The sequence below is a fragment of the Taudactylus pleione genome, unplaced genomic scaffold (assembly GCF_031769625.1).
Source record: "Taudactylus pleione unplaced genomic scaffold, aTauple2 ptg000360l, whole genome shotgun sequence".
In the NCBI taxonomy this organism is placed as follows: domain Eukaryota; kingdom Metazoa; phylum Chordata; class Amphibia; order Anura; family Myobatrachidae; genus Taudactylus; species Taudactylus pleione.
The window spans coordinates 4,312,740-4,325,470 of NW_028284761.1; the positions used below are offsets into that span (position 1 = coordinate 4,312,740).

At 38.5% G+C, this 12,731-nt stretch overlaps 1 protein-coding gene across 1 annotated transcript in view; it reads left to right on the forward strand.

Moving 5' to 3' along the window:
• Nucleotides 1–12,731, forward strand: part of CSMD3 (CUB and Sushi multiple domains 3) — a 1,208,248-nt gene that overhangs the window by 778,664 nt on the left and 416,853 nt on the right. Inside the window, exons 29-30 of the mRNA XM_088444368.1 lie at nt 938–1,076; nt 8,811–8,998. Coding sequence (XP_088300494.1) covers nt 938–1,076; nt 8,811–8,998 — 327 coding nt within the window. The remainder of the gene's footprint in view (nt 1–937; nt 1,077–8,810; nt 8,999–12,731) is intronic.

The following is a 12,731-nucleotide window of genomic DNA, read 5'->3' on the forward strand; positions in this document are numbered from 1 at the left end:
CAGAGCGAGCGCTCTGGTCAGAGCGTTCAGCTCTGAATCAGGCCCTATGTTTCAGGATTGACTTACTGACTTTCAAAGCCCTACATAACCAGTGCACAAGGTACCTGAAGCATTTCTGATTCCTTACTGCCCCACTTGATTACTGCGATCCATTGATGAATGACTATTAACAGTATCTAGATCTCTCTTTCTTGGAATTCATTTAGGGATCAAGCTTTCAGCTTTGTGGCTTCAACTCTATGGAACTCACTTCCCTGCACAGTTCGAGAAGCCTCCACTCTAGAATGCTTCAAAAATAGATAGAACACTTACCTGTTGACCCAAACATTTCACTAATGTTTCTTTTTAAGCTTATTCTGTATTTTGTGCTGGAAAGGCAAATCTAAAGCACTTTGAGTACTATTAGAAGAAAAGTGCTATACAAATAACATTATTATTATTATTATTATTATTAGTAGTAGTAGTAGTAGTAGTAGTAGTAGTAGTAGTAGTAGTAGTAGTAGTAGTAGTAGTAGTAGTAGTAGTAGTATATACAGCAAAGCTGGTGACTAGCATATACAGAAAAGGTCATTTCTATGACTGGTATAAACAGATATCCATCTTTAATGGTTGATGATTTCTGTTGCATATCATAAATGCAGTATATGGATGCAAAAATGTAAATCAACAACTATAATCAAATGTAAATATATTAAACTCAGTAACCATATGAGGCATTTGTAGTGTATTTTGGCCATTGCATCACAACAGCAAAGTTCCTCGTCTCTTTCTCTTACATATATGTGATACAAATCATTAAAATGCAGGTAATACCTATATCCATGTACCATCACAGCTCCAATATGTGACATGGGACATGCTATTATTATTTGTAGAAATATTGTGTTTGCAACATTCATCAATAATAACCACTTTTTTATTTTATTTTATTTTCCAGCTCCGTGTGGAGGGAATCTGACTGGTTCTGCTGGATTTATCTTATCTCCAAATTTCCCTCACCCATATCCACACAGCAGAGACTGTGACTGGACTATTACAGTCAATCCGGATTATGTGATTTCCTTGGCTTTTATCAGGTAAGTCTTAAAAATAGATATCGTCCAACACACATATAACCTATATGCTATGATATATACAACTCCAAGGTAAAACACTCAGCTTTAGGCAAATGCTATGTCACTGTAGCTAGCAGGACATTGCTTGACTAGACCTGTAACAGCTGGAGTGACTAATTTTCCTTCTCCTATTTATTTATATATACAGTAAGATGATAATAACTGCTGATTTATCAGCAGACAGGTTAGGTTCATATTATTATTATTATTATTATTATTATTATTATTATTATCCAGTAATATTACATATTACTCTATAATATAGTTCAATATTATATAATAATATAGATCAGTGTTTTCCAACTCCAGTCCTTGGGGACCCCTAACAACGCAAGTTTTACATATTTCCTCAGTACAGTATCACAATTTAAATAATTTGCACCACCTGTGGATTTTTTAACATTGTTCAGCCAGTAATGAATGCAGCTGTGCACCAACTAGGAGATCAGTAAAGCATGTAGGGTCCCTGAGGACTGGAGTTGGAATACACTGATCTATATTATCTCTATTGGATATAATGTGTCCACATTTAGGAATGCACCATCTACAGTACAGTACTTACTAAAGTAATATTAAGCTCCAATATTTCTTTAAAATGCTTTAAAATATTTGTATTACAACTGAACTATTTCAACTGAACTTCAATAGTTCAGCAAAATTCAGTATAAATATGTTTTGAGGGGGGGGCACAGAAATAATATAATACAACATGTAGTGTAGTGGAATACCAGGCAGGCAGAAACATGTAAATTAAACAATTATGCGAAGAAGCAAAAGGACAAAAAGGTCTTACTGGTGCACTCTTGAGACAGTTTGAATAGGGCAAATGAAATAAATATGAAATAAAGATATTACTTAACTTTTACTAATCAATCTTAAAAAAAGAGACAACAGAGATTATATTGATGGATACACATCTAAGTGCCTAAAATCTCAGAAATAAACATATTTAATAACATAGTACATCAATGAATTATACATATGAGAACAGTCTTGGCGAAAATATGGTACCCAATTCCTAGTTTGTTATAATAACCAATAAATAAATCATAAATTGATAGGAAAATTGGGATAAAAAAAAACCCACCTTCTTCAATTACCAAATGTGTGAGCAAAATTGTTACTCGACCAAATGTTGGTTTAAACACATCAAATTAATTCTCACATGGAATGATTGAATTGGAGTATCAACTCTAATTATCTACTATTTATTTTGGGTTACTGAGTCCTACAATTGGGTTACCTTCGTGATTACTACCTTTAGATCACTAATATGTAGATAGATGGATTCTTTGGTTTTATATAAACTCTTGGGTACTGACTCAGATTCTCCTATTAAGTACCTCTTTTAAAGTGAGCATTATCACTTGTCAGAGTGTAGATAAATGACAAGATAGATTCTTAATGATCCTTGATGCTCTCACATTTTATATACAGTAAGTTTGATTTCTGTGATATGCGGCTATATCTCTTTTTGATGTGTTTAAACCAACATTTGGTCTAGTAACAATTTTGCTCACACATTTGGTAATGTGTAGCACCACCAACCATAGTATAAGTCTTATTAAAATTTATATCAGTTAAGACCTTAATGTTGGTTTTTTGATTATTACTTATAATTTTTGGAATTGATATATGATTCAACTGGTTGTCTAGTACGGACCCCAACCAAACCCCCTTTTTTCAGAGGCAGAAACATGTGTGAGTAAAACTTGTTCAGTGTTCTCATTAGACATGTGCAGGTTAGGATCTCAAAGATCCGAACCCACCCAAACTTAGAGATTCGGGGCGAGAACCGAACGTGCTGGTGCTGTCTGCTGTGTCCATCTGGGCTGGTGCTGTCTGCTGTGTCCATATGAGCTGCTGTGCTGTCTACTGTGTCCATCTGGGCTGGTGCTGTCTGCTGTGTCCATCTGGGCTGGAGCTGTCTGCTTTGTCCATCTGGGCTGGAGCTGTCTGCTTTGTCCATCTGGGCTGGTGCTGTCTGTTGTGTCCATCTGGGCTGGTGCTGTCTGCTGTGTCCATCTGGGCAGGTGCTGTCTGCTGTGTCCATCTGGGCTGGTGCTGTCTGCTCGGTCCATCTGGGCTGGTGCTGTCTGCTTTGTCCATCTGGGCTGATGCTGTCTGATGTGTCCATCTGGGCTGCTGTGCTGTGTGCATCTGGGCTGGTAGCATGCTGCCTGTGTCGTCAATCACTGCTGCCTCGGTCAGGGGTGCTCCGGGCCCCAAGTTCTGGACAAAAAAATAATTAAATAAAATAAAAAGTGTATTTTTTTTTGTGTGTGCGTGTGTGCGTTAGCCGCACTTATTATGAGACATCAGCAACCTAGTGCTGCCTGTGTCGTCTATCGCTGCTGCCTCAGTCAGGGGTGCTCCGGACCCCAAGTTCTGGGTATGGGATCATTTCCATGTCCAATGCACATTGGCAGCTTGTTTTATGGGGGTCCAAACAAACCAATAATTTCAGCCACAAGTGGCAGTCCCTGTCGCTGAAATTATTGGTTTGTTAAACTGTGAATGTCCTGTTTCATATACAACATAAAGGTGGGTGGGAGGGCCCAAGGACTATTCCATCTTGCACCTCTTTTCTCTGCATTATGTGCTGTTTGGGGCATTGCTGTCTGACATTTTGAATTTAATTGTTTATGGATGTCCAGAAATAATAATGGCCATACTCAGCATCTCCTGTATGCCCCTTTCATTTTTTAAAAATGAACACATGTTAGTGCCGCCCACTGCTGTCGCTTAGTTTAGTCAGCCAGCTAGCTGGATGCAACATTTTGGCCCTAGGCCTAACCTAGATGAAAAAATCAATATTGTGAGCTGTGAGGTGGTCAAAATTGACTGCAAATGACTGGGAATAAATGTTATTAAGGTCAATAATACTATAGGAGCAAAAACAGGCCCAAATCATGTGGTTTTACCTGTTTTCATCATTTTTTGAAAAGAAATTCAGATCCAAAACCAAAACCAAAACACGCAAGGGTTGTTTTGCAAAACCAGATCCAGATCCAAAACACGAAGGAGATACATAACCAAAACCGAAAACAAAATAAGGGGTCGGCGCACATCCCTAGTTCTCGTTAACTTTAGTGAACTCTACCCATTTGTGGACCCCTACACAGAGACATCCCTAGTGAGGTCCTAGTAAGCATACTTGCTTACATGCAATGCTTAAACTTTTTAACTTGTTGTATTTTATCAGAAATATTCTAATACTAGGTACTTTTATCTAAGAGAGTTGCAGCAGATTGAAAAGATAGTAGAACTGAGCAATATATGTTTTATTCATTTGTGGATTTAGTTGGCCAATGAATAAAAATAATCTTAGTAATTATAGTAAAATAATATATATTTTCCTCTTGTAATGTCTACATCGGTACTGACTGAACCAAACCATGTGCTATTTCAGACATGTATCTTAGGTTTCTGCTTCCTAATTATGGAAGCATTAAATGTTTTTTATCCACTGAACTCTCTGCCCTAATTAAAAGAACCATAGAAATCAAATGTGTTGGTGCCCCATGGTCAAAGCAATGCTCAGCGATACAGACTCCTCATTTCCCATTATTCTCCTGGCTCTCTTTGCTAAATTGGGAACTGATTGGACAAGATGCCACTGGTTGGTGGGCGATACAAAGGGTTGAAAAAATATGTACATATATAATTCCTATGTGTGATGAATAAATGATACAAACTAGAATGAATGGGTTACCCTAGTCAAGCAACACTGCATGCAAGTAACATTTTACAAAGTGATTAAATAGGCTTGGACATTAAAACATGTCTGAGGGGTTATATATATTATGTTTGGGGATTGTTTTCCAACTCTAGCTTTTGTCTCTTTGCCGTACTCCCAATTGAATTGTTGTTAATTAGTTCTATATTACAGATGAATTTCTTATCCTTAATCACCACATTGCTAACTGGTGATGGACGGGAGAGAAAAGAAACTTAATTAATAGGGTACATCTGCTTATCAGAAAAATAATTAGGTATTACAGTGCAGATGTAAGCAGTTTCCCACGTGTTATGGTTAATTTGTTTTTTAAAAAATATCTCACTTGCTGGATCGCGTTTTAGGATGTAGGGACTGAGACACAGAGCATTACTCACAGGATAAAGGTATAAACCAATGATACAAATGATACAGGGGAACAAATGACAGTATTTAGTAGAGGGAATTTATTAGAAATATTAATGAAATAATAATAATAATAATAATAATAATAATAATAATAATTTTTACTGCACAGATATAATTTGCTGTATTTCTAAGTATTTATTAGGCTATGATATATTAAAAGATGATAAATGTAAAGTGCACTGGTACAGTCTCACTTAAGTTAATGGCTGGAGTTCCAGTGAAACAAGTCACTTAATGCCAAGTAGTAAAAAATAAAAATCTAGAAGCCCACAGGCTTTCAGTAGGTGCATAATACTTTATAATTCTTTCCCATGAGATTGCATATGCTCTTAAAAGCAACAGATAACTTCAAGCTCCAAATATATTTATATTTTCTAAGAATGCAATATATTGTATCAGTTATTCCACAGTTCTTGGCTGAAGAGGTCACTTTCTGTCTTAATTGATGAACCCAAAAGTTTGGCATACTGTACATTGCAATTATGTTAAATGCCAAAAATTATAATAACAATAATTTTGCTGTTAACACTAATTCTGTACTATAGAGTGAGATGTATCAAGTCTTAGGGCCGGATTCAATTAGAGGCGAAATTGGTTGATTTTATCACATATGGCAAAATACACAAAGATAGACGAAAACAGGAGGGGTGAAAATAGGCAAAAAAGTTAGGAATTTGCGTCTGAACCCCCAAAAATGGCTGACGTACATCGGAAATTATTTTAGAAGTGTACAAAAGCATTTCTGAAATAAATCCCCACATTTTTAATTAAAAAATAGGGATTTTGCATTTTTTTCTCCTGGTCTTAGGTGGAGAAAACTTTCCAATTTTGCATGTGACTGTTCGGCTGTCCCCTTTTTGGGTCATCATAAAAAACTGAAATACTTGACATACTTTGGCATAACTACACCTGTGCAGTTGCTCTTGAAAGGCATGTGTATACTAGTGTTGTAATCCCAGATGCTGTATTGTACACTGAGAGCACCTTAAATGCCTGCATAGTTTTTCCCTTTAGTAAGAAATGTAGACTGGTATAAACTAAATTTCAGATGTTTTCTGAGGAGAATGTGCCCCTTGTATTGTGACTATAAATATCTGGGCTTTAATTTAACAGCCTACATTTTCCACTTAAGGAACAATTAGTCATTTAAGGCAAAAACCCTCAGTCTACGTAGATCTTGGTGGAAGAGAATATTATTGATTCTTAATGGATTTGATAGTCTTGAAATTGCTGTCTATGTCTATGATATTCTTTGGCATTGCCACGACTCTGCGCTAAAATTAAAAAAATGAATGCTCATATAAAACAGCAAGATAAGTATTTTTTTTTTTTTACACAAAATAGTGCATGTAAACTGACCACATCGCACCTATATCACGATATAATAGAATACAACATCCTGATTTCTAGCCTGTGATTCTCAGGGATAATACACAGCGCCGGGATTTGCCAGCCCAGACACACTGAGGAATACTCACCATCTGTCAGGCAGTAGACTTCATTATTTCCTGTTGGAGCTGGTCCTGCTTTGTTACTTATTAAATTGATAGGCCAGCAGTCTTTCGTGTGTCACTGTTTTGTGAAATTATCCTATTGATAAAGGTAGTGGGCAGCTGGGCAGAGCGCAATATATGTTCCTGCTACTAAGAGGACGTGTGATATCTTTAGCGCAATTTAGTTTGAGAGCTTATTTCTGTTTTAGTTTCTTTGCTACAAATCTTTCAAAAAGCAGGCCAATTAAACAAGGATTGAAAGTCGTTTGCCTTCCAGCAACTTCCATTTTCTCGTTTGCAAATGTATAGCCTTAACTCTTATTATATATATTATTTAATATTTCTTGATTGCTTTTTCTATGTTTTTCTGCAATATTTTTATATCATATTTTAGAGTCATTTATATTTGCTGTCAGTGGACAATGGCACAGTTGGTCTCTAAACACATTACATATTATCATTACCCTTTTTGTTTGTTGGACTAAGGAACCTACAGTATTTAAAACCATTTAAAAAAAAAATTCCATCATTTTAGCTGGCAGATATTTAGGTGTTCCGGCAGATATTTTATATAAATATGGCAGTACAGTATGTTATGTAGAAATGAGCTGTTCAGTTTTGCTGAAAACCGAACACACCCAAACTTTGGGTTTCAAAGTCGAACAAGGTCCCGCCACAGATCACTTTGTGGATCTGAGTAGAACCGAGTCCCGAACAGAACACTTCGTGGATCCGAGTAGAACCGAGTCCCGCACAGATCACTTCATAGAACTGAGGGCCTGATTCAGAGCCGGACGCTATTTGCGCTCGCTCGTTCAGAAAAAAGGGGTGGCTATTCAAATTAACCGTTCGCTCTTTGCGGTCTGTTGACGCCTCTATGTCTGAACGAGCGAACAAAACTTGCGGTAGTAATTTTGAAAAATACGCCCCCTGGCCGCTCGCATCATACGTCATGTCCACTATTTATTAGATTAATCGAGTACATTGCAAGGCGAATGAACTGCTCGCTATTCTTGTGGTTGGTTTTTTCTACCGCAATCTTGCGAGCAGTTCTGACTATAAAATAACCAAGTGACGTGGTCGATGATGCTGCTGTATTAATTATGCACACCCTTAAAACTCCCATTTTGACCTTTAGGCACGCCTGTGTTCGGATCTCCACTCCCTGTTTTCAAGCACCTTCCCCTGTTACCACCCACATACGCCTCCTTTTGTCACTCAAAATAGCAGGCATTCGCTATTTAGCGAGCACACAATTTTCGGCCGCACTGACTGGTTCGCGCATGCATATTACAATCCGTACGCATGCGCAGTTGTGCGAACATCGCTCGGAGCGAACGAGCGGCTCTGAATGAGACCCTGTGTCCCGACTCGGGTCTTCTCGCCATGTTTGGAACTCGGATCTAAAAACTGGATCTTACGTGTTTTGGATTGTATTTCATTCCCTCCCTCGTGATTTCAGAGTGCTGTGAGGTAGTCAAAATTGACTGGAAATGACTGGAAATAAATGTTATTGATGATAATAATATTATAGGAACAAAACTCCATCCAAGTTACATGAGTTTATCTTTTTTTATTCATTTTTAAAGAATTCCAAATCCGAAACCGAACTAAAACACTTGAGGGTGGATTTGCCAAAACTAAAACACGACGATGATTTACTGTAGAACCAAAACTAAAACCAAAAGACGGAGGTCTGTGCAAATCTCTAATGTTATATATACTTTGAGATATGGCAAAAAAATATTCAGATAATAATCAATGGAATTTCATATTTATTTACAAAATAGAGCTCTTAGAGAAAAAACTGGAATATACAGTGGAAACTCAAGCAAACATGGGAGAGCACACAAATAATGATCATATTAGAACTCTGCCCTGTAAGCAATGCAAGCCAATGTGCCACCTAGTTGCTCATTCTTCAAGGGGTAAATTAAGTAATTAACCTAGGCAATGTATTTATGTAAAGTTGCAAGAGGATACTGTATGTACAGTGTTGGAACCCTGTGTAAATAATTTAATACAAAACCCCAACTTAACTTTTTATTTTTACAGCTTCAGTATAGAGCCAAATTACGACTTCCTGTATATATATGACGGCCCGGATGGGCACAGTCCTCTGATTGGAAGCTTTCAAGACAGCAAATTGCCAGAAAGAATTGAGAGCAGCTCAAACAACATGCATATGGCTTTTCGAAGTGATGGATCTGTCAGCTTCACTGGTTTTCATTTGGAATATAAAGGTAAACTTACTACAGGTTGAGTCTCCCATATCCAAAATGCTTGGGACCAGGGGTATTTTGGATAACGGAATATTCCGTATTTTGGAATAATTACATACCATAATTATATATCTTGGGAATAGGACCCAAATATACACACAGAATGCATTTATGTGTTATATACACCTTATACACACAGCCTGCAGGTAATTTTATACAATATTTTCAATAATTTTGTGGCTCAAACAAAGTTTGTGTACAGAAATGAAATTCATTTATGTTTCATATACACCTTATACACACAGCCTTAAAGTAATTTTATACAATATTTTTAATAATTTGTGCCTAAGACAAAGTTTGTGTACATTGAACCATCAAAAATCAATGGTTTCATTATCTGAGTCATGCCAAATATATTCCGTATTTCGGAATATTCCATATTTCGGAATATTTGGATATGGGAGACTCAACCTGTACCAAACATCTTCCATGCTCTTGATTAAAATGTATGCATTAATGTATAAAGAAATCCAGGAACATTACGTTTTACATATAACAACTTTTTGATTGAAAGCTGGAAGTGGGTGCTAATGCTCCAAATCAATGTTGAGTGCAAATAAATAAATACAATTAAAAGTACACTGTGAGCGTGAGGCTTCTAGTTGCACTCACGGAAGAAAATGGCCTTTAATTGCAGGAAGTTGCTGAGGGTAACTGTATTCACACTGACATTCTCTGCAAGGACACACTGAATGTGTTAAACCTTGGTTGCCCAAAATTGTACTTAAAGGCATATTCATTAAATAAACCTTAAAATATGAATTCAGCACTTCAAATGTTCATGTCTCTCCATCCAACAGCCCCAGTTACATTATGTTTTACTGGGTAAAATAGATAATTGCCAACGACCAAGTAGCAAACAAAGACATTTTTGTATATATATAATTTATTTGCTAGCCCACTGAACAGCACTGCCATAGACATGCACCTTCCAAAATTTGCCAAAAATTGGATTAAAATAAGTTCTGCCCTTGAACAAAGTAAACAACGCCACCTTCCACCTTTTCACCCAAAAAGTGCTCTGAATCAGGGCCCTCCTACCTTTTTTTGGACAGTCCCTAATGGACGCTCGCATAGCACCCACAGCTATAGCGAGCGTCCATGATGATGGTCGCGATGGTCTTGACCATCGCGACCATCGGGCTTGCGACGAGACCCTGCGGTAGGGTCTCGCTGCCGCAAGCCCTGGAGTGATTTTTGCTCTATCAGAGCCAAAATCACTCCCACTGACATCACTAGTGATGTCAGTGGGGCCGGCTTGAGACGGTAGGCATTCCCATGGGAACGCCTCCGTCTGGCAGGCACGCCCCCGGCACACCCACCAAGGGGGGCGTGCTGTCAATCAACATTGACAGGACGCCCCCTTTGGTATGAGACCCGGAGCGATGGAGAGCCCGTCGCTCTCCGGGTCTCGCGCATGCGCACAATGGAGCTCCCTCCGTCGTGCGCATGCGCAGTGGGGGACATCGACCCGCTTGCGAGCGTACTGCCGCTCACGAGTGGGTATGAATGACCCCCTTTGTCCTATCACACCAACTTTTTTTATCAACCACACCTACCAGCTGACATAGCTCCTCCCACTTGCCCATAAGCCCTGCCCATTTCAAGGCTTGCAATGTGGGGCTGTCTGACAAAAATTCATTAGAAGTTATGACCTAGGTTCCCAGTTTTGCAAATACATATTGTAGCATTACTCTTGGAAGATTTCAGCAATGTTATTCCCTATAGATCAATCCAAAATGTCAGTGTATATTGTACTTTGGACTAGTGCTTTCTGATTTAACAGTACATTTCACCATGAATCATCTGTTACCAGCTACACACATTTTTTTGTCATTCTAAATTTTAAGTACAGTGTAAAATGTTTTAAGAAATGTGTCTTAACAAGTCTGTCATGTCTCATTCATTTGTACTAAGTGAAATGTATTTTGCATGAATTTCAAACACTCTCAACGTACTGTAGTGCCTTAAATAAATGCTATAGGCTGTGGTATTCTAAATTTATTTATTCCTACCGCCATTCGTCTTAGTAATTTTACTACTTAGCCCCTATTACATATAAATATTGTAGCTTTCTATCTTTTGAGCTGGAGTTATAACTGCATGTCTCTTTTCAGTTTGGAAAAAATGGTTTCCTGGACTCCCCATTCATTATTACACTACGGTTAAACTCGGAATGTAGCCAAGGCTACCGTTAGGTCTTCCATTATTTTAACAATATTGCTACTGTCTTGAAACAGATAACCTATGAATGAATGCAGATGTTTGCAATTTGCATTATTATCAGTCAGAGACTATGTATTGCAATGGAATGCAAGAGTCTAATAAAACAATGACTTTTCAGTCAATCGACATCTGTTCAAGTGCAAACCAGTTTTATCAAGCATGTGTTTCAAAGTGTGGGTGTCATTAATGAAGTGGTAGAAATAGTAGGGAATTAATGTAGGAAAAGTAAGTCAATTGGGTAAATATAATAATGAGTAATATTGAGTAAAATAAAAATATGCGTAGATTAATAAATATGTAGTTGTTTGTGAAAGAAATTACACAGATGATTTTTTTTTACTGAACATGTAACAGAATGAATGGGCTGCAGCAGAAAGTTAGGATAGCCATGCAGCATACATTTTGTTCAGTATTTAATTTTGTAATAATGTTATCTCCATGGTGAAAAACAGTTTTAGGATCAAATTCCCACTTCACTCACATAAAGATACACTTAAAACAAGATGTAGTTGATATCCAGGCTTTCGGGATTCCAGGGCTCAGAATGCTGGTGCCAGAATCCCACCACCAGTCAGAATTCAGGCGCCAGCATCCCGACCACTGGCATCTTGATGGTAAGTATTAGGGTAGGGGATGGGTTAGGGGAAGGGTTAGGCATTAGTTGGAGGGTTTTGCTTAGGCACCGGGATGGAGGGTTATGGTTAGGCACTAGGGGTGGAGGGTTAAGCACTAGGGGGGAAGGGTTAGGTTTAGGCACTTGGTGGAGGTTAGGTTAAGGGTGGCAGGAGGAATAGGGTTTGGGAAAGGGGCAGGGGTAGGGTTAGGATAATTACTCAAAAGGTGTCAGTATCTTCTCCCAGTCGGGATGCAGGCATAAGTATTTTGACTGGCGGGATCTTGAGCTCCGGCATCCTGTACCCAACCCCTTAAAACATATCCTGAAAGGCTTTAATTGTATCTTCATGCAGACACATTGGGACATATCCAATGACCCGCGGGACTTCATCCGCAAGTAATTGTGGCTCGAAAGTTCCGCGGCGCGGGGTTAAGCTATTCAATAAAATAGCTTTTTCCCCACGCCGTTAAATTAGCTCTCGTGCGCGGGAACACACTGTTTCCACGAGAAATGTGGAAACAGTGTGTTTTAGCCTCTCGCGTGAGGCGGGATAAGGCATATTGACGCGGATTTTACCTCGCACCAACATGAGGTGCGAGGTACTGTCCGACAGTGGGGATTCTCACGCGGGGTCTCGGGGACACCCGCGCGTGGAATCCCTGCTAAATTGAATCCCCACCAACGCGAGATTAGCCACGGGGTAAACCCTGCGGCTAATTGGATATGCCCCATTGAATGCATTGTGTGTGTTGCATATACCTTATAAACACGCAAATTTTGGGGGAATGCTTGCATGACGGGTTAACGAAGGTTAACGTAGAAGGGAAGACTGCATCAGGCAATGATAAAGGA